The sequence below is a fragment of the Agelaius tricolor genome, unplaced genomic scaffold (assembly GCF_023055355.1).
Source record: "Agelaius tricolor isolate 1412-34295 unplaced genomic scaffold, bAgeTri1.0.p SCAF_3, whole genome shotgun sequence".
Classification (NCBI taxonomy): domain Eukaryota; kingdom Metazoa; phylum Chordata; class Aves; order Passeriformes; family Icteridae; genus Agelaius; species Agelaius tricolor.
Genome location: NW_027269263.1, coordinates 2,257,301 through 2,280,099, shown reverse-complemented (window position 1 = coordinate 2,280,099; position 22,799 = coordinate 2,257,301). Strand labels below are relative to the sequence as shown.

The 22,799-nt window shown below is 40.1% G+C and overlaps 1 protein-coding gene across 2 annotated transcripts in view; it reads left to right on the top strand.

Moving 5' to 3' along the window:
• Positions 1-22,799, top strand: part of PTPRO (protein tyrosine phosphatase receptor type O) — a 147,943-nt gene that overhangs the window by 97,715 nt on the left and 27,429 nt on the right. For both annotated transcript variants that reach the window (XM_071422115.1, XM_071422114.1), the window contains exons 7-13: positions 1,689-1,888; positions 4,183-4,303; positions 6,238-6,431; positions 9,262-9,373; positions 14,368-14,519; positions 17,225-17,345; positions 20,905-21,044. In XM_071422115.1, coding sequence (XP_071278216.1) covers positions 1,689-1,888; positions 4,183-4,303; positions 6,238-6,431; positions 9,262-9,373; positions 14,368-14,519; positions 17,225-17,345; positions 20,905-21,044 — 1,040 coding nt within the window. The remainder of the gene's footprint in view (positions 1-1,688; positions 1,889-4,182; positions 4,304-6,237; positions 6,432-9,261; positions 9,374-14,367; positions 14,520-17,224; positions 17,346-20,904; positions 21,045-22,799) is intronic.

The following is a 22,799-nucleotide window of genomic DNA, read 5'->3' as shown; positions in this document are numbered from 1 at the left end:
AGAGAGAAGGTCTCTGCTGTTGTCATGTCACTGTCTTCTGTTTTTCTTTAGGAATAGTTGGACAGCTTTATTATATGAAAAGCATTAAAGTAGATAAAGAAATATGTAGCATTGCTATTAGTACCAAATGTTGTTCCACTTTGCAAGGTGTGACATATTTTATTTTCATTGAGCAGTATTTAATACTTAAAGTGTCCACCATGCTAACTGTGGACCTGAGAGAAATGAGAACAGGTTAACCCAAAGTAAAGGGGTGTGGATGGCCAGATTAAGGATGAACCTTATTTTGGATAAAGTATTAAGGTGTTAGAGGAAGGCAATGGCATTTTAATTTTACACGTAACACATAAGAAACTTTGGGTTTTGTCAGTTAGTTTTGCAGGCTTTTACTACAAAATTGAGGGTTCTTGGCAGTCATTTTAGTTATTCTGTCAAATGCAAGGTCCTTAATATTTTAGATAGGTTTTATATGTATTTCTGGTAGAATGCCAAACTGGAGATATGAACAAATGCTCTTAGGTTGAAATTGCTTTTCCATTCCTCTTTCTGAGTCTGATCAAGAAGGCTTTTTGTGTGGGGACTACAACTCTGGGTTATGACACAAGGCATCTCTGCTGCCTTAATGCCAGTGCTGAAACAGTTTCTGAATATTGAGACCTACATGTACATCCTCTGTCTCCAGAGAATAATCTAGTGATCAAATTCCTCTTTTTTACCTGTGTGGGTGTGGGTCTGCTGCTGTGAATAAATTTTGCCCACAGTATCAGTCCTATTTTCCTTGTAATGCTTGGTTCATGAATCATCCTGTCAAATTACTGGCTTTAGGTTACATATTTTTGTTACTTCCAGATAGCAGTCAAATCTGATAGCCTGATCTTAAACCACATTCTTGCTCTGGCATTTGTTTTATTTTATCAATAAATGTAAATTACCATTAGAGTTGCATGGAGCAGGAATGTCAAGGAGACAGAGGTCACAAGTATTGCTTAAAAGTGACAAGAAAAATGGGCTATTTTCATTAAATACAAAATTTTGACCAAGTCTAGCTGAAGTTATTTTCCAAACTGTTCTTTTATCTATATTTAAAGCTGTGTTCTCAACCAAGTGCTCCAAAAAGAATGAGATTCTTCACTATGGTGACCTCTGTGAACTTGATTTTATGCTTTGAGGCTATGGTGTGCTTGGAGGGTGTGTTAGTGTGTGGAGAGGTGAAAAAATCTGTGTGCTTATCCTTTAATATTGGTCAATGATCTGTACATTATTGGCTGCCAGTGCTTTTAGGCATTCCCTTGGAGCAAATCTGATCCTGCTGGGTGGTTTCTGGTAAGCAGCAGAGAATACTGCCCTCTGAATTTCCAGACAGGCACGTTCCTCTTGTCATGGGCTCTGCTGCAGGTTATCCCAGGGGCTGCCACCTCTGCTAGCTGGGGGCTGTGGGGATGGACATCTGCCATTCTAGCCTCCCTCACCTGAAAGGGAATAAATAATAAATAATATTTTTTATTATTATTATTTAATATATTATATGTTATTAATAATAAATAATAATTAAATAATTATAGAGGGAATAAAGGGAATAAATAATTATTAAAGCGAATAAATAATTCCCTGAAAGAAGGGTGTTTTAACCTGTGTGCCTCAAATGGATGGAGTGGCTTGCTCACCTGTGCTTTTGGGCCATGTCCCAGGCCCCACAGGTGAGTGGATAGAGGAGCTCACTGAGAAGCCCCAGCATGTGACAGTGACAGTGCTGAGCTCCACGACTGCCCTGACCTCCTGGACAGCATCACACGAGAGCAGTGGCAACAGCACCATCGTGTCTGTGCTCTCCCTCACCTGCCAGAAGCAAAAGGAAAGCCAAAGGCTGGAAAAACACTACTGCACCGAGGTAAGGAGCAGAAGCTGGAGCATTTTCCAATCTAGTAAAAATAATCACTCTGCTGTTTAGAATCCCTGTGCCCCAGGGCTCTGTCAGGCTGCAGGGGACAGTGGCAGCTGCTCCCTCCTGCAGTCCAGAGGGAGGGATGTGGCTGATGCTGAGCGGAGGGGAGGGCCCAGGAGCCAGGAGTGAGAATGTGCAGTTCACCACAGGCTTGTTAAAGTGCTGCTTCTGCTGGACTTGCTGTGGCTTCACTCAGGCATGTGCTGCAGTGCATCTGTAAAAAGCAAAGTGCTCACATGCATGGTTATCATCAAAGCAGCATAAAATATTTCTTAGCTGTCCCACATTTGAGTACAGAGCCCGACTGTAAATCTTCTGGAGGTTTGGAGATGATCAGAAGCCAGCTTGTCTTTTCATCCATAGGAAAAGGTGTCAGCACTGGGAAGCAAACAGCAATTCAGACCACCAGTGATTTGTATGGACAAATCCTTTATGGGATGTGTTTGGACAAGTCCTTAATGGGATGTGTTTATAACCATCAAGAGTCCTGAACCCCAAAACCTGACAGTTTTCTGCTGCTTGCAACCCTTAGTGAGTGCAGACTCTGTGCCTGTGGTAGGTCAGTGGCTTCAGCTAGAAAGATTCTAGCCCACATCTCAGTGACCTCACCAGGATGCTGATACAGCCTTTTTCTGAGCAGGGCCATGGCTTCTGTCTGGCTCCCTGAAATGTGTGTGATGGAGGAGGCTGCAAAGCACTGCAGAGCTGCCCTGCTGCACCCTCAGCCCACCCATGGGAATGGAGGGGACTACTGGCATCCTTGTAAATCACCTCCTTCAACTTCATGATCAGCCTTGCCAGTGAATTAATAATAATTTGCAACCCTTAAAACACCTCTTAAAATTAATCCCTGAAGAAGTTTTGAGTTTCAGTTCAACAATGGCTTTGAACTTAAATGTTTGGAAGCGTCTTGTTGTGACAATTTGAGAATTGTTTTTCAGAATCAACTTGTTATTTTATTGTTATTTGTATTTCTTAGAAGTGCAGTCATTTAAATGGGAAACAAAGTCCAGTAGGTGATTATAAACACAGATCCCAAACATTTGCTTTTATAATTTCCACAAATACTGCAGGATTCATCTGCAAACTCAAAAACAAGTATCTATAGTTAATCTGTGAATAAACAAGATATCTGTAAAAGTAAATGTGTATTTACTGCAAGTAGGTCGAAAAGTCTAAATGCAGTTATTTGTTTCTTTCTGTCATTATATATATATGTATCAAATTTTAACAACCTACTATATACCTGGAATTGTTAATAGTTGTTGGTTTGACTTCTCCATAATGACCTGAAAGAGCAATTCAGTGCAGAGTTCTATCCATTTCTAACATGGTGCACGATAAAATTGATTTAGCTTTCCAGAGCAGCTGGTAGAGACAATTTCTGTTCCTCACTAAATCTGTGCTTGGCAGTGATACACTCATGTGCATTGCAAAAAGCCACCAGTGCAGGGGTGGCTGTGATACAGACTTTGGGAAGGTTGTGAAGAAAATATTAGTAGGAAATACCAGCCTGCAGCTCTAGAAAGGATGTGTGAAGGCTTTTCATCAAAGCTGCTCTGTACATTTGCTGTTGGTGGAGTCTTCAGGAGATGAACCTTTTCCTGCTGTATCAAACCAGGAATCACTTGGTCAGGAATTCTGCCTCCAGCTCTGACTGAAACCTGGTGTGGCACAGCAGGAATTTTAACGGTGATGTTTTCAAGCTGAAAAGAAAAATCACAATGCCCTTTAGTTACAGTTTGTGGTGCTGTAGAGGGGAGGTGACAGAGAATATTTCCTCTCTGATTTCACTGTGGAGTCACTCAGTAGCTGCAGTCAGAGGACAGATTCCCCAAAATGCTGCTGCCTTCAGCTCACAAAGCTGCATCAATGACTGATGGAAAACCTCAGGCTCTAATTGAAAACATGTGGTCTAAATACTCCAGCCTGAATAACACCACCTGAAAATGAATAATGTAGCCTGAATATTGTAATAGACTTTGACAGTAGGAGAGAGTGGGTCTGCAGTGAGGTAGCTGACCTTATGCAGCCAGGCAAGTGCAATTCTCTGACTCAGATCATTTGTGAGGCCAGTCCTGACCACTGCCAGTTTTGCCACGTGGGGCTTAATGAATGAAGTTCTTGCTGCCAATGTGTTTGGATTCATGCCTTTTGTAATGGAGCATTCAAGTACAGTCTCAATACTCTTTTATTAATCAAGTAAATGCTTCATATCTGATGAGTTCCTCTCCTCCTAGGTGAATTCAAGCAGCAGCCTCATTGAGAATCTTGTTCCTGGTGCCCAGTACCAAGTTGTAGTTTACCTACGGAAAGGACCTTTGGTTGGACCTCCCTCTGATCCTGTCACATTTTCCATTGGTAACCCCTGAACCTATTGATTGAAATACTTTTATTTCTTTATTTCTTTTTAGGGTTTTTTTTTTCTTTTTTTTTTTTTTTTCTTTTCAAATATATATAGTATGTTCATTAAGTCCTGTAGACCACGTCTTGATTATCTCAAGTTTAAGAGTGAATCTCAATCTTCTCTGCTTTGGGATTTGAAAATGAGAAGAGCCCTCTGAGACTGACACTGACATTTTCAAGAATGTTTTATGTCCAACAGGCAGAGCTCCTGCCCCCATACCTGTAATTCAGGATTTCACCAGGCTCCTAGAAAAGATCATTTAAGAAAGAATTCACTAACTTTTAGTTTCAGTGTAATTTATTTTGTTAAGATTACCACTTAAAATGTATTACGTAGAGAGAGGGAAAAGAGAAAGAGATTCAGTGTACAGAGTTACATTTGCAGAGAAATATTCAACCTGTCTCACCCAGCTTCTCCTTTTGACAAAATGTCTGCTCACTGGGACAGCAAGTGGGTGAAACTTAGAGATCTTTGGTATTTTTAATGCTGCTTCTTCTCTGTGATGTAGGGAAGAAAGTGAAACAGAAAAAAATGTTATCCTGTTAAGAATTTAATCCTTAAATAAAAGCCAACATGTGGCTTAGTGATTATGGTGAGAGCCTTTTCATTCTAGTCAATCTTCTTATATATTTTCATAAATTTGGTCTGAATAAAAATTTGTAAAGTATGCTATATTTCAGAAAAGGAAAAATTACTATGTAAATATTTATATATACTTTAATGTTTCTATCATTAGACAGTTTTCACAAACACTTTTGATTTTCTTTCTCACTGTAATTCAAAAATCTGCAAATTTGCAAAAGTAAAATCATGTATACCCAAAGTAAATAAGTTACTTCCTTTTCTCCACTTTTTTATGGCCTTACATGAAAGTTTCTACAAAACTGAAAATGGCAATCAGTTTCTAAATAGAACATTTCATAACTTTCATATTACAAAGGGGCTGTTTTTATGCAGTAAAACAACATCTGTATGAGTTTTCATTTCACAACAGTTTATTGAATATGATACTAAAATGAAAGAACTGAAAAACAAATTGTCCTGTGAACTTACCAGTGGTGGCTAACGACGAATGAAACTCAAATAAAATAAAATGCACTTTAAAAAGTATTCCATTCTCCCCACATTTATCCTAAGGCTCATTTTCACAGGGTGAGTATCAGCAGTTCAGAGAAAGCAAAGCAAAGATGTGGTAAATGGTTTATAAAGGTAAAAGGCAGCCCTGTGCCAACATGGGCTGAAGTAGCCGGGGTGCTGATCTGGGTTCTGACCCGGTGTGCTATAGCTGGGGCTCTGCAGCCCTGGCAAATGGTATCTCTACGTCCTTATTTAAATAGCCTCAGTGAAATCATGGAGAATAATTGTTTTCCAGACCATCCAGGCTGCAGAAGTTGACCCTTAACGTGACATTCTTCAAAACACTTGACTCTTTCTCAGTGTCGCTGTCTGTGAGGCAAGAATAGCAGTACATGACAGAACCTTTGGGTTCCCCAGGGAAGGAAGGCGGGAGATGAAAACTTTCCTTTCTTACAGTGCTCTGGCTTTTGATGCTTTTGGTTTTGAGCATCTTGAAATATCTCCTGAGCATCCTGATTTTCAAAGTAGAATAGAACCCTCCCTTTTTGAGAAAGTGAGATGTGTACTTGATCTCAAGCTAAGCAGCCAACACAAAGTGGTCTGTAGCCACTTCTGAAAAAGTAGTTTTAAACTCGAGGACAAATGCTTAAAAAATGGTATTCAGCTGCTTGTGACCAGGAAGTTCTTGGGGATTAAAGTCATGAGAAAACCAGAAATAGGTAGAACATGATTAAGGAAAGGTATTATTATTTTAAAATAAAGTGGAACTGATAACACATGCATGTTACTAACCATAATTTCTGCTTTACAGTGCCCACTGGAATAAAGGATCTGACTCTTTACCCTTTGGGACCTACTGCTGTGGTTCTGAGCTGGAACAGACCTTTCCTGGGGGTGTTCAGGAAATACGTGGTAGAAATGTTTTACTTCAACCCATCGACCATGACCTCGGAGTGGACAACCTACTATGAAATAGCTGCCACTGTCTCCTTGACTGCCTCAGTGGTACAGTGACCATTCCTGCCTTGCTTTCCCATGCCTGTGTGGCCCTGGCACCTTGTGACACTTTTTTTTTCCCAGCCTTTTCCCCATGAATATGTAGATATGTATATGTAGATATATATGCCTTTAAGCCTGGCGCATTTTTTCCCCAGCAAAGCAGAGAAAATGACCAAGGGTGCTGGAGGCATTTTCTGTTCTAAAGTAAGGCACTGCCAGCTGAACCATGCTAAATTTCAAGCAGAGCAATGAGACAGGAGTTTAGCCTCTTTTTTTTTTGCTGTTGCTGTTGTTTAGCAAGCCCAGAGGCAGCTTCAGTTTGTGGGTCAGTTTGTCAGTCAAGGCTTTAAAAGTTCCATCATCTCCTCGGGGGGTGCAGTGCAAGGGCTTATCTACATAATTAATATTGATGGTATGGATTTGGGGCTTGCAGGCTGGTCTCTCAGTGTGCCATGTGGAAGGCTTAGCTATGGCTTTTGTGAAAAAATGCCTTCATGTTTCTGAAGCTGTCAAATCTTTGGCCAGGGTTTTTACTAGGTGAATGCTGATCTCTGTAAGAACACACTCACACATAGATTCACAGGTGCCCTTGCAGATATAAAGTGAAATTTTCCTCCTCTTTTCCATTATTTCCTGGAGAAAGGGAAAAGATTTTACTCCAGCTTTGCTGTAATGCGAGACAGAAAGCAATTCCAGCTGAAATTAGTTGTTCAAGAAAGTTATGAGTATGCAAAAAAGATAGCAATAACTTCTGCTGCTGGTGAGAGCCATTGTGATTTACTGTAATTGATTTGCATAATACCATTTGTGGAGTCATTTTGGCTCCAGCAGCTTTACTGTAATTGGGTATGTGACTATAAATCTAACACGTAAGTCTCCAGGGAAATTAAAAACAAAAATAACTTACCAAACTGGTAATTAATATCTTGTAATCGTGACTCAGCACAAATAGATGAATAGCTGAGTGATCTAAGTGATCGAAGAAATAAAGCTATCATGCAGAGTTAATGTGGTTCATTAGGAAAGGACATCATATTGTCCCTTACTGTTGCAAATCCTGCTCATGGAAGCCAAGTTGGAATTGCTTTGTCTGGATTTCAATCTGAAATGCAACAGTGCTGCATGGCAGCTAAAGTGAGCATTTCTTCAAGGATAATTTTAAAGACTAATCCTGAATTAGGAAAAGAATGTTTCCCTGTTATTCTGTTGTGGCATTTAATGTACAGGTAGGGACTGGTGAACTTTTGTTTGGGTTCTCCACTGGTGCTTCAGAATCCCACTGATCCCTGCTGACACCTCTGAGTGGTGTATTCTGAAGCAACAATGAGAAGAATCAAAAATCAATGTCTCCAACAGCATGAAATAATCAAGCCTTATTTCCTGGAGGGCTAACATTTGATAAGAACCTTTGGAACTGGATTTGTCTTTTCACTTTCTTTAGCTGCTTCATTCATTTTGTGCTCTGCAATTTGAAAATTGTCGAAGTGATGTTGGTATTTCCAATACGACACCGGGGGCATGTCAGAAGAAGTCCAATCATATTCAAGGATTTGGTGTCAATGTGGATATAACTTTTTCCAATAATAATGAAAAGAAAAGATCACACCAGCTATGTTTGCACTGTCTTGTAGTATCTGGAGAAAAAAAGGCCACTGCAAACAACAGAGATCTGTAAAAATAGCAATTTCTACATTGTTGAAGTTGTTCATTTTTTTTTCAATTTGCTTTTATTTTGAATTTTAAAAATATCAAGAGGCTTTTCACCTAAACATCAATATCTTAAATGTCCTGTGCTGTCAGTGGAAGAATTAGAATTTTAACTTAAATATTACATGCAATGATATAATATAAAACATATTGCTTTTTATACTTCATTTATATCTCATTTATATTTACATATATAATTTATGTCTCATAAGTCATTTATGTTTCATTCCTATTCCATTTATAATAAATGATAATAGAAAGTGAAATACACATGGAAAATTGGAAAAAAATACGTCTCTTAAAGTGACAATATCTGAGACAAAAACATCCGTTCTAATTTATCCTCAAACCCCATTTAATCAAACTAGAAACACCTACATTTTCCAGTTAAATATTTTGCCTTCATCAAACTGAAATTGTGATGGAAGATTGCTCTGTGTGAATGGTTCTGACCACCCTGGAAATCCTTTGAGCTTCCCGTGGTGGACAGAACCTGTGACCAGGTGGATGTGGATGAGCAGCAGAGCCATCACAGTTGTGTTTGCTCCCTCTGCACAGGGTTTTTAGGAAATTGAAAGGCCAAATTTCAGAGATTTCCTGTGGTATTTTCAGGGTCCCCCATCGTGCGGAGGAAAGATGAATCTTACTCCATGTTCTTAGAAGGCTAATTTATTATTTTATGATATTATATTAAAGAATGCTATACTAAACTATACTAAAGAATAGAGAAAGGATACTTACAGAAGGCTTAACAAGATACTAATGGAAAACTTGTGACTCTCTCCAGAGCCTCGACACAGCTTGGGTGTGATTGGTCATTAAGTCAAAACAATTCACATGTTGGATAAACAATGTCCAAACCACATTCCAAAGCAGCAAAACCAAGGAGAAGCAAATCAGATAATTATTGTTTTCATTTCTCTCTGAGGCTTCTCAGCTTCCCAGGAGAAGAAATCCTGGCAAAGGGATTTTTCAGAAAATATGATAGTGACAATTTCCACTGAAGGAAGGAATGGGAGCTCAGAAAAATGAGTGTGGGCACTAGGTTTATAAATACTGTCGTGTTTCAGAAGTCCTCATGCTGGTCAGTTCTCTCCTGAGCTGCTGTTTGTTTTTTGTCCCTTTACAGAGAATAGCCAACCTGCTGCCAGCTTGGTACTACAATTTCCGTGTCACCATGGTCACCTGGGGGGACCCAGAGCTGAGCTGCTGTGACAGCTCCACCATCAGCTTCATAACAGGTAACCAGCCAGCTGAAAACCCTGTGGGAGTGCTCCTGGGGGCAGAGGCACTGAGGAAGTCTGACCTGGGTGCTGTGTTTCACCTACAGATAGTTGCAAGTTAGGATATTTCTCGTTTAAGTATTTTTTGATTTTTTGTTTGTTTGGGGTTTTGTTTTTTTATGATTTTGTGTTTTGTTTGTTTTGGTTTTTTATTTTGCGTTTTTTGGGGGTTTTTTTTTGGTTGGTTTTGGTGTTTGGTTTTCTATTTTTTTCTTTTTAAGTCTCTGAGGACTGCTTGAAATGAACATGTAAATGATTTTTTCCTATGCCAAGCACGGTGCTTGATTGCTGTCTTGCAGTCCTCCATCAGCTGAGTGCATGGCTCCATTGATAGCCAATGGTCCTGCTCCACTTTTGCCACACCATACATTTGACACATGGAGAAGTTAATAGGTAAATTAGTTAAACCTGAATTCATATGTTTCTTGATATTATCAAACACTTTTTCATTTATCTGCAATATTTCCAAGTGTTTTTTCCTTCTTTATCACCCTCCCAGTAATCCCCAGGTCAGAGCATGACTTGTGCAGCACTGAGATGAATGAGCTGATACAACCACAGGGATTTCCCTTTTCCACTTGGGACCAGCCCTGGATTTAACACACTCTGGCATCTCTTGGCAGATTCTTTGGATTTGGATTTTCAATATGCCCAACAGATCAGCCACTCAGAGGGAGCAGCATGAGAAAGGCCCTGTTAGCACCTTGCCATGCACGCAGGATGATTAGGCCAAAATCAGAATTCTCCATTGAATCATTTTGCTTTTAAGTGTCACTGTTTAGTTCACATTGCTGAAGTTGAGGTGACTGGAAGCAGTAAATAATTCAGTTTTACTGTGAGTTGCAATGAAGTACACTTGTTCTTTTCCATCTGTAGGAATCCAATGAGAAGGAAAATCAGGGTATAATGTCCCAGCCACTCAACCCAAAGCAGACATTAGCCTAGTCCCAGATTTTCTTTTTGGTGAGAGTCAGAGAATGTACCTGGAAGAGTTACTGAATAAGACCAGTTTGTAATGATGATTTACACAGAGCCTGTGCCCCAGAGAGCCACGAGAGAAAAGCCAGCAGCATTAAAGCTGTGGCTCCACTGAAGTCAACAGAAACCCTCCCATGCTGAGATACCTGATCCCAGGTTACTCTGCTGACAAATTCTGGCACTTCTCCAGTGTATCAGAGCTGGAGCCTCCTGAAGGGTCTCCAGGGACATTCCTTGTCCTTTGGCATCAATCAGCTTTTCTGCAGCACTGTAAGGAAGCAATTTTCCAGCTGGTTGGTTGCTGTATGAGGGAAAAAAATGTCTTTTCCAACTGATTTGGGTACCAGGTTCAGCGTTTTAGAGTGGAAGTGTTCCAGTGGGACACTCACTTCAGTATTGCATCTCCAGAAACCTGCAGCAGAAATGAGGGAGATCAAGGGCCTTCTAAAAGGTAATCTGTCACTAGTACCAATCTGGATCTCTGTGTGATGACAGGAAAGACTGCTACTGCTGCTAAATGAAAAATTTATCAGCTTCTTAACCAGCAGATGCAGACAAAATCAGAAATGGATGAACCTCTAAATATCATCCCTTTGTGATTGGCAAAATCTCTCTTAGAGAAGGTCATCTCGTCTTCAATGAAAATATCCAGCTGGAATGTTGTATCAATGGTTAATTTCTCTTATTATCAAGGGTTTATACCCTGTGTTTCTGAATTTTTCTGGTTTTAATATCCGGTCCAAGATAATTATTGCACTTTTATCTTACTGACTGAAGAGGCACAAAGCCTTTTTTTATTTTTTGGTCTCTATATACAGAATTTAGATTGTTTTTTCTGTTAATAAATTGTTTCTGTTGAACTCTGCAGGTTCTCTCACTTTTAGGTGTTTTCCCATGTTAGTTTTTTCCCCCACTCTGCCTCTCTAATTTTTACTGTCTTTACTAAAGTAGATAAAAGCTGAAAGTGTAATATCAACCTGCTGAATACTCCTCTAGAGGCACAATCATCTCCCTGTTCAAAACTCTCTTATGTGTGCATCTAAATGATTGCATTTCCTGCATCATCACACTGGAGGTCTGTGTTGATTTACTTCTATTTTATGGCTCCTAACAGAATTGATCATTTGTTGTCTACATGCTGTTTTTCCAACAGACCTGGCACTTCGAAATTCCCTTTGTTTGAGCAGGCCCAGCACAGGGGGCAATATTTCAAAGCTCAGCCCTGTCCAAATCCTGCCCTCCTCTGCCAGTTCCATGCTCCTTGCATGGTTCATCAGCCCTGCTTTTCCTTTCAGGGTATTGATGAAAATGTTGAATAGCAATGAGGTATTAAAATCACACTGTGAGAGCCCTAACAAAGCAAGCTGATTTGGTCAAATTGCAAGCACTTACCAATACATGGTCAGCACTGAATGTGAGCATTGAATGCACTCCTGTCTTCTGATTGCCTTATTACTTGCAATCTCTTCAGCTTTGCCCAGGAACTGCAGCCAGGCTGGCTTGTGAGGCTTGCCAGTTTGTCATATCTGCAGGTTTGAAAAGTTTGTCCCCAGTAGGTGCTGCCTTTTCACAGCTTTAATCTACCAGGAGACTGAGAGTTCTTTCCCAGCCTCTTTCCTCCCAGAGAGGGAGCAGATGGTTTTATGGAGCACTTGGTCCATTTCTGCACCATTTTGAACAATGCCACCTCCCCTGCACAGGTTGCCAGAAATTAAAACGAACAAACAAACAGAAGAAAAGCAAAAACACCAAAAAAACCTGTATTTTAAAAATACTGGAGTGGAGGTTTTGTAGGCTTGACAGTGCACCATCTGTCAGCTCTTCTGTGTATAACTGGAGAGCCAAGCTCCACACCTGGAGCATAAACTTGAGTACCAAAAACAGAGTAGAAAGCTCAGCTGGGAGTTTGAGGATGCAGCTTGCAGGGAGCTCAGAGCAGACATTCCCTAGTGCAGGATCCCACTGCTCCTGGGGAGCCTGGGGCTGTACAGACCTCAGAACTTGGGGTGATGAGATGGAACTCTCTCCCACAGCTGCAGAGAGGAGATTTGGGGGATCCAAGAGACTTTTCAGAAGCAGCATTTGTCCTCTCAGCTCCTGTTTTACTCAGGCAGGGGTGGTGGCGCTGCCAGGGTTGCTGTGGTGACTAATGAGTTTTTAATGCCACCTGCTGTAAACAACTGGATTTAAAACAACCACGAGCAAAGGCTCTTTGGGCCACGAGCATTTGCTATTTGCAGTGAGGATGCTTTTATCTTTGGAGGAGCAGAAGGAGTGAGAAAGACAGACTCTGGGTGCTGCTGACTGCCTGTTGGTCCCATGGGTGCTTCCAGATGTCATTCTGGTCCAGGTCAGCATCAGGGTGTGACTTCCCACAGCCTCCTTGTGCTCCCCAGAACCCTGTGCTGGGTCACACCAGCCCTGGCCCTTGGTCTCATGTGACATATCCTGGACATTCCCTGTCATGAAAGCATGCCATCAATGAAAAGGTGCAGGGGGAAATCATTATTTATGTATGAGATTCATGGCCTTAAACTGCAAGGAGTACACAATCCTTGCACAAGGATGGGCTGGGAACTTTAAAAATTAAAACAACACTGCTTCAAGGATTTTATACTAAATCTCCTCAAGAGCATAAAAGGACATTTTCAAGATTAATTCGGGAGAATAGGCTAACTAAACATTTCTAAACGGTCCTAAATTTTCTGTGCATTGCATTTGCTGCCTGCCTCAGTGGTTGCTCTCAGTGCCAAAGTGGAAGGAGCCTTCGTGAAAGCAGCAGTGACATCTTGTGGCCCTTTCCAAGAGACCTCAGCTCTGAGGCCATCCTGCATTCCCTGGCACCAAGGGCTCTGCTCCTCTCACCTGAACACAACAGGGCTTGTCCAGGGGAAGACCAGGCAGTTCACACCATTTTCCCCACTGTGCTCCTCAAAAATCCCCTGTAGTATCCAAATTATCCTACTCATATCTCCTTGGGAAGGGGTTGAGATCTTCACTCATTGAGATTTTCACTTTTGGATCTCCACTCACCATTAATTTAAATCTTTTCTGGAGTCCTGCACATTTGAATCAGGCAATCAAGGTGAGCTGTGCACCCTCTCCAGTTAATGGAGAGGCACCTCCCTCTGAGAGGGAATCCTCATCTGAAACCCCAATTTTAGTGTTATTTTTGTGGTTTTAGGGTTATTCTGGAGGTTGCTGTCTTTCTGCAGGTCACAGCTGGTGAAAGAGCCAGCTAGGGAAGGTGACTGAATCCCAGTTCCTGGGGATGTTAAAAGTCCATGTGGATGTGGAGTTGAGGGACGAGTTTGGTAGTGGATGTGGCAGTGCTGGTTGAAGGATTGGTCTCAGTGTTAAAGATCCTTTCCAGCAGGAGTGACTCCGTGTTATGTGGGCTGCAAAGAGAGACAAGGATTTCCTGGCAGCTCCAGAACAAAAAAGTCCCTCCTAACAGGGTTGTGATGGGGCCCTTTCTTCCTCCCTTCCACCCAGGGAACAAGGGTGGTCATAACTTCTCATGCAAAAGTTGTTCTTTGGATATCTGGAGGGTTTGAGCTTTTCCTCCTAGAAAGATGCAAGCTCAGTGAAAAGATTTTTTTTTTTCCTATGGAAAACCTATCAATGTAACAATTTATTATTTATTTTCAGTTCAGTGACACAGTGAAGCAACATCTGAGACTTTTAACTTGAATTTGACTTACAAATGTGACTCAAAAAATTATTTTTATCTGCCGTGATTTTTTTTTAACTGAAAGATTGCAAAAATAAGTGTATTTTTGTTCTGATTATCTCCCAGGTTAAACAATGGTTTTCATATATTTCAGCTAGTGCCCAAGTGGTTTTAATGATGCTTTCCTGCCAGCTTTGTGATATTCTCCTCCTAACAGCATCCTTTAGCACAAGTTTATCACTGGATTTGTTAATCAGCCATGTTAGACCCTGTCTGTAACACACTTGCCTTCTTCCTTCAGCACCTGTGGCACCCAAAATTACCTCTGTGGAGTATTACAACCACCTTCTGTATGTCACGTGGACCTATGGAGGAGATGGCCCCGACCTTTCTCATTCCAGGATGCTGCACTGGATGGTTGTTGCAGAAGGAAAGAAAAAAATCAAGAAGAGTGTAAGTACCAGTGTGGAAAGTGGGTGGTGTTCATTTCTTTGAGGGCTTTTTTTTTTCTTTTTTTTCCTTTTTTTTTTCTTTTTTTGGATGGGCTTTTGTTTGATTGGTTTGTTTTCCTGAGTTGGTAACTCAGAAAAACTTTGACAACTCTGATAACTTTGTATTACTAAGTTAGATATGACTTAGTATATATAGAACTTAGTTATGTTACTTTGATTACTAAGTTCCAGCTAGTTTGGTGGAAGCCAGTAAAAGTTATTCCCAGTGTTAGATCACTTTGAAAGACTTGAGCTCTCAAAATATCCAGTGGACAAAGTATTTCTGTAGTGATCTAGTGAAGGTGTTGATAATTTATGTAATTTAAAAAGAGCTTAAAAACTTCTCAACTTCAGATAGTAAAGCTTAAAGATTATTCTTACTTACAGGTATGGTATTTTCTATTTTTATTTATTAATAAACAGAGTAACCTAATGGCTGAGGGGTTTTTTGTTTGTTATAGTACTGTCGCTTCCCATTTTCTGACTTTATCTTCATAAATTCTTTATTTTCTTTATTTTATGTTTGTATATAAGTTCCACAAATTGAAGGGATGAGGATTTCACCCAGAATTTGTGCGCTTAAAAAATTTGCTAGATACTAAGCTGTGCTCTTGGTACATTCTCTTGAACATTTGGAAAATTGGAAATGTATTTTCAACAGAAGTGCAAATTGATCACTGATTTTCATGTGGTTTTGTGTGGAACATCCTAGCTTTCCTCAGATTCCTTGTGGCTGCAAGAGTGCACCCATCTGCAGCCTGTTGCAGCATGAATCTGATTATATGATGAGGAGAATTGATAAACTTTCTGAGCAGGAGGAGCTTTTAGGATTTGGATCCTTACTTCAAACGAGGAAGAAAACTAGATTTAAATTTTTTGTCCTAAAAATAAAATATTCTATAATTGAACTAAAAAAAACCCCACAATTATATCCCTCTCTTCTCTTCCTTCAAAAAGTCATGTTTTCTGTAAGCTTATTATTCTTTCAGGAAAAATCTGATTTCTCTACCATCCAACTTCACTGAATGAGAAAAATGTAGATTAAATAAATATAAAACAAACGTTTAATATGAAAATTTAAATAAATTAAACCCAAAATTGAATATGTAATTTTAGATTAAACAAGATATTAAAAGTAGAGGGTATCCACAATATAGAATATCTATAAATAAAACTTTAAAGCTTTAGTGATGTCTTTACAAATGTTTGTCTTTATATTCCTTGTAAGACAAGGGAACCTAGAGGGTATTCTTTACGAAAATCCTGCAAAAACTTACCTGTTTATAGCTAACTTGTATGGTTCTGTTCATATGGATAAATATGGGTACCTGCTTGCAGGCATCAGGGCACCTATTCCCCCAAGCTCTGTTAGTCACTTCCAGGAACTGTTTCCTTTAAAACTCATACTATATTGTAAGATCATAATATGATTTTATTATGATTGCTAATATGGTTGTTTTTCTTGTGGCATTATTGAAATAAATAGGTAACACTGTCAGATGATGCTGACTTTTTCTTCCTGCTCCCTGTGTGTTTCCCGAGTCTCCACAGAAGTTGGTCAGATTTTAGAGAAGTGATGAAAATTATGTGCAAAACCCTATCAGTTTTTATTCAGAAATGTCAGTTTCTCTTCCATCTGAAAGCTTCAGCCTGAAAATTAAGTGACTTTGGAAACCAGCATGAGATTCCTGAATGGGCCCTTTATAGATAGTCCAGAAGTGGGCTGAAAACAGTTCTGAGTTCTGCATCCTTCTCCATGACTCTGGAGAAATGGGAAGATTACCCAAAAATAAAAGGAAGAAGTTATTCTCAGTCTCTTGAGACTCAGCTCAGTTTAGGATCTGGTTTCAGACTTGCAGATGATTGAAGTCAGACCCTGAGACCTCTTGTCAAGTTAACAGGTCTCCAAGAGGTGTTAGCCTTGCCCAGATGGATTTAATTTTCAGGTCTGTAGGATGCATAAAGGCTTGCCTACACATGGCCTCTGTGCTCTTCTTTGAGGTGTCTGACCTGATTTAAATTCCTCTAAAATTGCAATGGACTCAAGTCCATGGCTTGTTTAGCATTTTGCACAACTGGAGAACTCTAGATGCTCTCAGTGGTGTGAGGGAGAATTTCTTTTTTCCTTACATTTCCACTGGTTACATAGAAAGTGCAGCCTAAAACTGTCTTATTTTTTGCATTGTGCTAATCTGGTTTTGTGGTTGATATCAGTGGGAACTGGTTGATGTCACCTGTCACCCTGATTTTTTAAGTTTTTCTAAGCCTTCTGATGTTTACATTCTTGTAACGAACTTTTTCACACACTTCATGTAAATAACTTATTGTTTTGCATTCTTTCATGGAGGAGGAGAAATCTGATAGACTGTTGGTTTATCCAGTGTCATTGGAGAGGTGGCACTGTCATACTCCAATCCATTGTCACTTTTGGACATCCATAAATGTTGGAGTCAGAAATTAAAAGTTCTCTTTTTACCTTGAGAGAGCTGCGTGTGCGTGCCGTGTTATTTGGTGCCCCGTAGTGACAGTCACCAGTCTGGAGCACACAGAAGACATCTGCTGTGGTGCACAGGAATTTCTCTGTAGTATTTTGAGTGACCAGGTCAATTTTACAAGAGAGTTGTGTGGTTTGTGCTGTGTTTAAGCTGGAGTCTCTTGATTGTCCAGGTAACGCGCAATGTGATGACTGCAGTGCTGAGCTTGCCTCCAGGGGACATTTACAACCTGTCAGTGACTGCTTGTACTGAAAGAGGCAGCAATACTTCCATGCCCCAACTTGTGAAATTGGGTAAGAAGTGCTTGTTGGTACATTATTAACTCACCCCACTCGTTTGACTGTAAAGTGACTCTGGCAGCACCTTCCTTATTTCAATTCTGTACCTCTGAGACCATTTCTTTTGCAAAGCTGTAATTTTCACCTCACCTTGCTGTGAAGATTGTCTCATGCCTGTGTGTGAAGCTAATCTCCTAGAATGGTTTTGCTCAAGAGGAGCAAGAGTGGCAGAATTTGACTTTAAGTGGAAGTAGGAGAGTGGAAATCACTTAGTGCCTTGCTGAGAGAACAAGTCAGCTTCATAGGTGCTTGCCTAAGGTCTTGAACACATGTAGGGTTTGAGGATGGCAACTCAGGCTTCACAGATGAACTTTTCAATAAAAAGCAGAACCTTCCTTTCTACCTTTCTGTTTCTGACAAGCCTATTTCTACACCTCTCTGCCACTTGGTCTGCTTTCCTGTCTCCCCTCCTCTCTCCCTGGACATCTGCAGTCTTTCAACACCAAAAACTTACCCTTAAATACTAATTAATGATAGCACTCTTTATAAAAATAGTCAGATTTGTGAATGTGGAAGCCAGCTTCATTTTAAGAGAAATATATGTAATATACTCATAGAAACAAAAGAAAACTTGAGAGTTTGATCCTTAATCTGAGAGTTTGATCCTTAATATAAGAGTTTCAAATATAACTTTCTACCTAATATGTTTGTTTATGTGAGAGGAAGACTGGACACTACACCATTGTACCTTAAGAAATTTTTGTTCTCTTTTGAATATATGTGGAGTTGTTGAGCCCTAGCTACCTAAAACACTGAAATTTCCAAGTGTGCCAATTTCCAAACTGTTTTTACAGGTGTTACCTCTGCTGAGAAGGTGGGTAAGGAAGAGTTTGTAATTTCAGAGAGGATTATCTTCTCTACATGAATAATAATCCTTTTATGAGTCACTGCAAGAGAAGCAAATTTAAGGGACTGTATAATTTCTAATGGGATTAGAGGTCTAAAAACCAGCCATCTTCCATTTATGTTTCTCAGAATTCTTACTCACAGTGCTGAGGCAAACACAGAGACACAACAATCTGAAGTTCTTGCAGCTCTTCTTACCAAAGGCAATATTTGAAAGAAGTAGGCAAATTCCATGAGTTTTGTTTTCCCTGTGCAAACCACATCCACTGTTTTCCCCATGCCTCGTGCCTGTGCAGTCACCTGTGTGTATTTGTTCACCCACTGAGTGGGTCAATGTGTGGGGTGAGTATTTCCCCCTGCTACCACTGTCCAAATGTTTTAGGGTGGTATTTTCAAGACACCAGCTAGCTTTATCTTTCAGACAGATCCACAAGCCTTATTCATATTGGACACCCTGCAGCACAGTTGTATCTTCCTCTTCTTTCCTTGTGGATGGGCACTCTTACTGAAATTGGGTGGGAATTTTGCCCTTCAGTGTCAACAAAGAGAATGTGGAATGAATTCCATTTCAGTTAATCCCTTCTAGATTTTTGAGTGTGGGTGTTTTTTTGTTGGATTGAGTTTGATTTTTTTTTCCCCTTTATGATGTTTGAACTTTGAATAGACAAAAGTGAGGATATTTTGCCAGAGGTTTTCCCTCTTTCTCTTTCTGAAGGGAGCAATGGGAGTTGTAATTAGCAGTAGTGGAAACTGACTCTAAGTGATAGACGACTCAGCACTTGGCAGTCACTTAAGCATTCCTGCCAAATGTTCTTCCCTCCTCGATGTTTGCTTCATCCTGGCAGCTTTCCACCTGCAGAAAAATCAAGCCATTTGCTGGAAGCAAAAGGAGGATTTGCCTGGGACGCTGCCCAAATGCAAAACTCGTATTTTAATTGAGGCCATTTTTTTTTACCTGGAGTGAGGGATGGAATGTGTTTCTGAGTCCAAGAGCAGATATATGTGTGCAATTATGGGAGAGGGACACTTTCCTGTGTAGCTCTGGGACAATATGTGCACTGCAAGCCCCGTGACACACGTGAATGTCCAACTCTTTCCATAATGCCAATATGGCTTGGGCAGACTCCAACCCCAGAACACAGATCTGATTGTTTCAGGATCAGATAAGTCTCCAAAATGTCTATAACTACTTGAGCAAGTCCCTTGTGCCAAGGTTCCTGTGACAGCATCTCACAGAATGAGGATAACAAATTATTTGTGAAAGGAAAAAGAATCAACCCAGAATGTTCTTGTGCATCATTGTATGCAGTGTGTCAGAATCCCAAAATTGGGTCATTGTTTGAGAATTACAGCTTTAATTAAACATCCACAGAATAGGAGATCTGAAAGCTGTGCAGAACAACTCAGAAATGTACAGCACAAATTTTACAGTCTCTGAAGGCAAAGTAGAAGAGCCCAGGAGGCCTGAGGTGTGGAAAACTAGGGATTTCCAGTATCCCATTCCTGAAGCCATCAGGATGAATATCAGGATTAAGCATTGGTGTTTAAATATATGAGTATATTAGCACTAATGAGTATATTAGCACTATGCTTAAGCTGTTTGCTCCTCTCCTGGTCCTCAAGATTTTCCCTACTGTTCTGTGCTTTCCATTCCCCAGGTTGGTTTGGGTGTGGGTACAGTGAGGGGTGACCTCCACAGGGGTCCATGGGCAGGGAGGTGGCCCTGGAGGCAGCAGCCAAGGCCACTGGACATGGGGACAGGGGAGTGCAGACCCCCATCCATGTTTCACAATATTTCTAATGCCAGGAGGCCCTCCATCTATCACTCTTGCTATAGGGTTGTCCCCTGCTCGAGAGACTCTTGTATTTGTTTGCCTATTCTCACTTCATCCAGCACAAAAGGAATTAAAATCAAAGTAATTCATTGAGGACCTCTGGAGATCTGGACCTCTGCATTCTTACAAAACTCATGGAAGTCAACACAGATCCAGTAGCCCTTAAATGATAGCCAGAGGGAAAAAATACCCAAAAAACCCCACCAAAAACAAACAAACAAAAACCAACCAACCAAACAAAAAAAACCCAAAAAACAAACACCTAAAAAACCAAAAACACCCCAAAAAACAAACAAAAAAAGCTGAACAAAAAAATAACCCTACATGTTTGTTGTTTTTTTTTTTTACACTGGTAATTTGCTAAATATTTTCTCTGCTGCAATTAAAGGAACCTAGGCAGCCTTTGCTTGTGGGAAGGTGCTTCTTTATAATCTCCTGGTCAGGCCATGTGAAGAAAAGCCTTCTCAGGCCAAATGTGTTGCTAACAGGTGGACAGTGATCTTCTCTGAAAGAGTTCCTGCTAACATTGTTCTATTAATAGAATCCACAGATCATCCTCAAACAAGGCCTCTGCTGAAAAGGGAAGTGAAGTAATTATCCATCTGTACAAATAGAGAACAGTTTAAATAGAGAAGAAAAACCAACACACTTCATCATCTTCCCATTTTACAGGGGTAGTTTGTCACCATGAGAGGATTTACATTGGTAGACTTTATCTGAAGGAAATGAAAGATAGCAGGGCATCAGGCATTGCTTTCAATTTTTTCATTTTTCTCAGTTGTCTGGAAACTTTAAGATAAGCTTAATGAAAGGAGATTTTTCTCTTACACCAGAACCAGCCCCTCCAAAATCACTGTTTGCTGTCAACAAGACTCAGACCTCTGTGACTCTGCTGTGGGTGGAAGAAGGAGTAGCTGATTTCTTTGAAGTTTACTGCCAGCAGGCTGGATCTGGCCAGGAAACAAAAGCCCAGGTACATGTCTCTTCTTTGGTGTCCACTCTTCATCCCAGAATTAAACTTTTAAAAGTTAAACTACTAAAGCTATGCTTCAAATACTAAAATATTTTCATTGTTTTTGCAACATGAAGGTTGGCCTCTGTCTTATTGATGAGGTTATGTGACTGGTTGGAGAGAAATTGCGTGCATCCAACAGTGCCAGTGGAATTGGCTTCATGTGGAAATGGCTCTGATGCACTGTGCAAAACCTAACAAAACTAAGGGAAACCTAACAAAACTAAGGCCACAAAACTAAGGGAATGCCAATGAACAAGAAGGGAAAATTGGTCAGGTAGCTTCATAAGGAATGGGGAAAATAGACATATTAAATGCCATAAGATTTCTGATACATTATGTAATTATTTCTGGAATACTTTATTCCTGGTTTTGAGATGTGTTAACTGAAGTTCACAGAGCTTCCTTGCTATTCCAAGAGTACCTTTATGCAAATGTGGCTGCTCCTCATGCATTTTAAATTATTTTCACCTCAGGGTATATTCTTCAAGACCCCCCTCCTGAGCCTCACATATGAACCTCCTTTTCTCTCTGTCCAGTCAGGTACCTGTGCTCAGCAGCCAATTTAAATATAAAGTATTTAAATGGGTAATGCTGTTCAGTGAAATACAGAGAGCAGTAGTAGTTTTAATTCCTTGGCATTCAATGCTGTGCATCATGTGAGGTTTACTTTGTGCTTGAGCTGATGGTATAATGAATCACTGTGATTACATGCCACAAAACATTATTCTCACGTGCACTGTGACACATAATGGGGAATCATTGAGAAAGAAGTGAAAAATTACCTACTTAAACTACTGATTAACACATGGAAAAGACCTGTACACTCTTAAATCCTATGGAAGATCAGCCTGAATTATTTAATATTCTTTAAAATTGAGACAGACAATGACTAGAGGAAGAAAAAATGCTTATATGCACTTTAATCTTTTGGATCATTTAGATTCCACCTCTAGATTTCTGCTTTTTCATGCTAAATAGCAAAGTCCTGAAGTCTCGTATTTGTGTTCCCAGATGAAGGGAGGAATGATGAATCTGACTCCATGTTCTCACAAGGCTGATTTATTATTTTAAGATACAATATTATATTAAAGAATACTACAGTAAACTATACTGAAGAATACAGAAAGGATACTTACAGAAAGCTAAAAAATAATGAAAACTTGTGACTCCTTCCAGAGTCCCAACACAGCTTGGCCCCAGTTGGCCATTGAGTGAAAAGAATTCACATGAAACCAATGAAACAATGTCCAAACACATTCCAAAGCATCCAAACACAGGAGAAGCAAATGAGATAATATTGTTTTCCTTTTTGTCTGAGACTTCTCAGCTTCTCAGGAGAAAATCCTGAGCAAAGAGATTTTTCAGAAAATATGACGGTGGCAGTAAAGTCATTATCATCACTTACCAGAGATTCAAAATAGTGATGGGATCAGGCAAGGAAAGTACCAGAGGATTTGCAACTTCAGTTCAGAGCAGATCTGTTTTAAGAACATGAGGAAAAGACTGCTTCATCTGGCAGATGCTTCAGTGGGTGTCTCATTGTTGACAGGAACATCTGGCACTGGATAATGCAGAGATTGTCAGCTCACTCCTCATTAGATTCATCACTCTCTTTTCTGTCTCCATGAAAAACTGGGAAGGGCTCCTTTCTGAACTGTAAAAAGGGATGCTTTCCAAGTAGGCTGGTGAAAATTCTTTGTGATTTTCCATGCT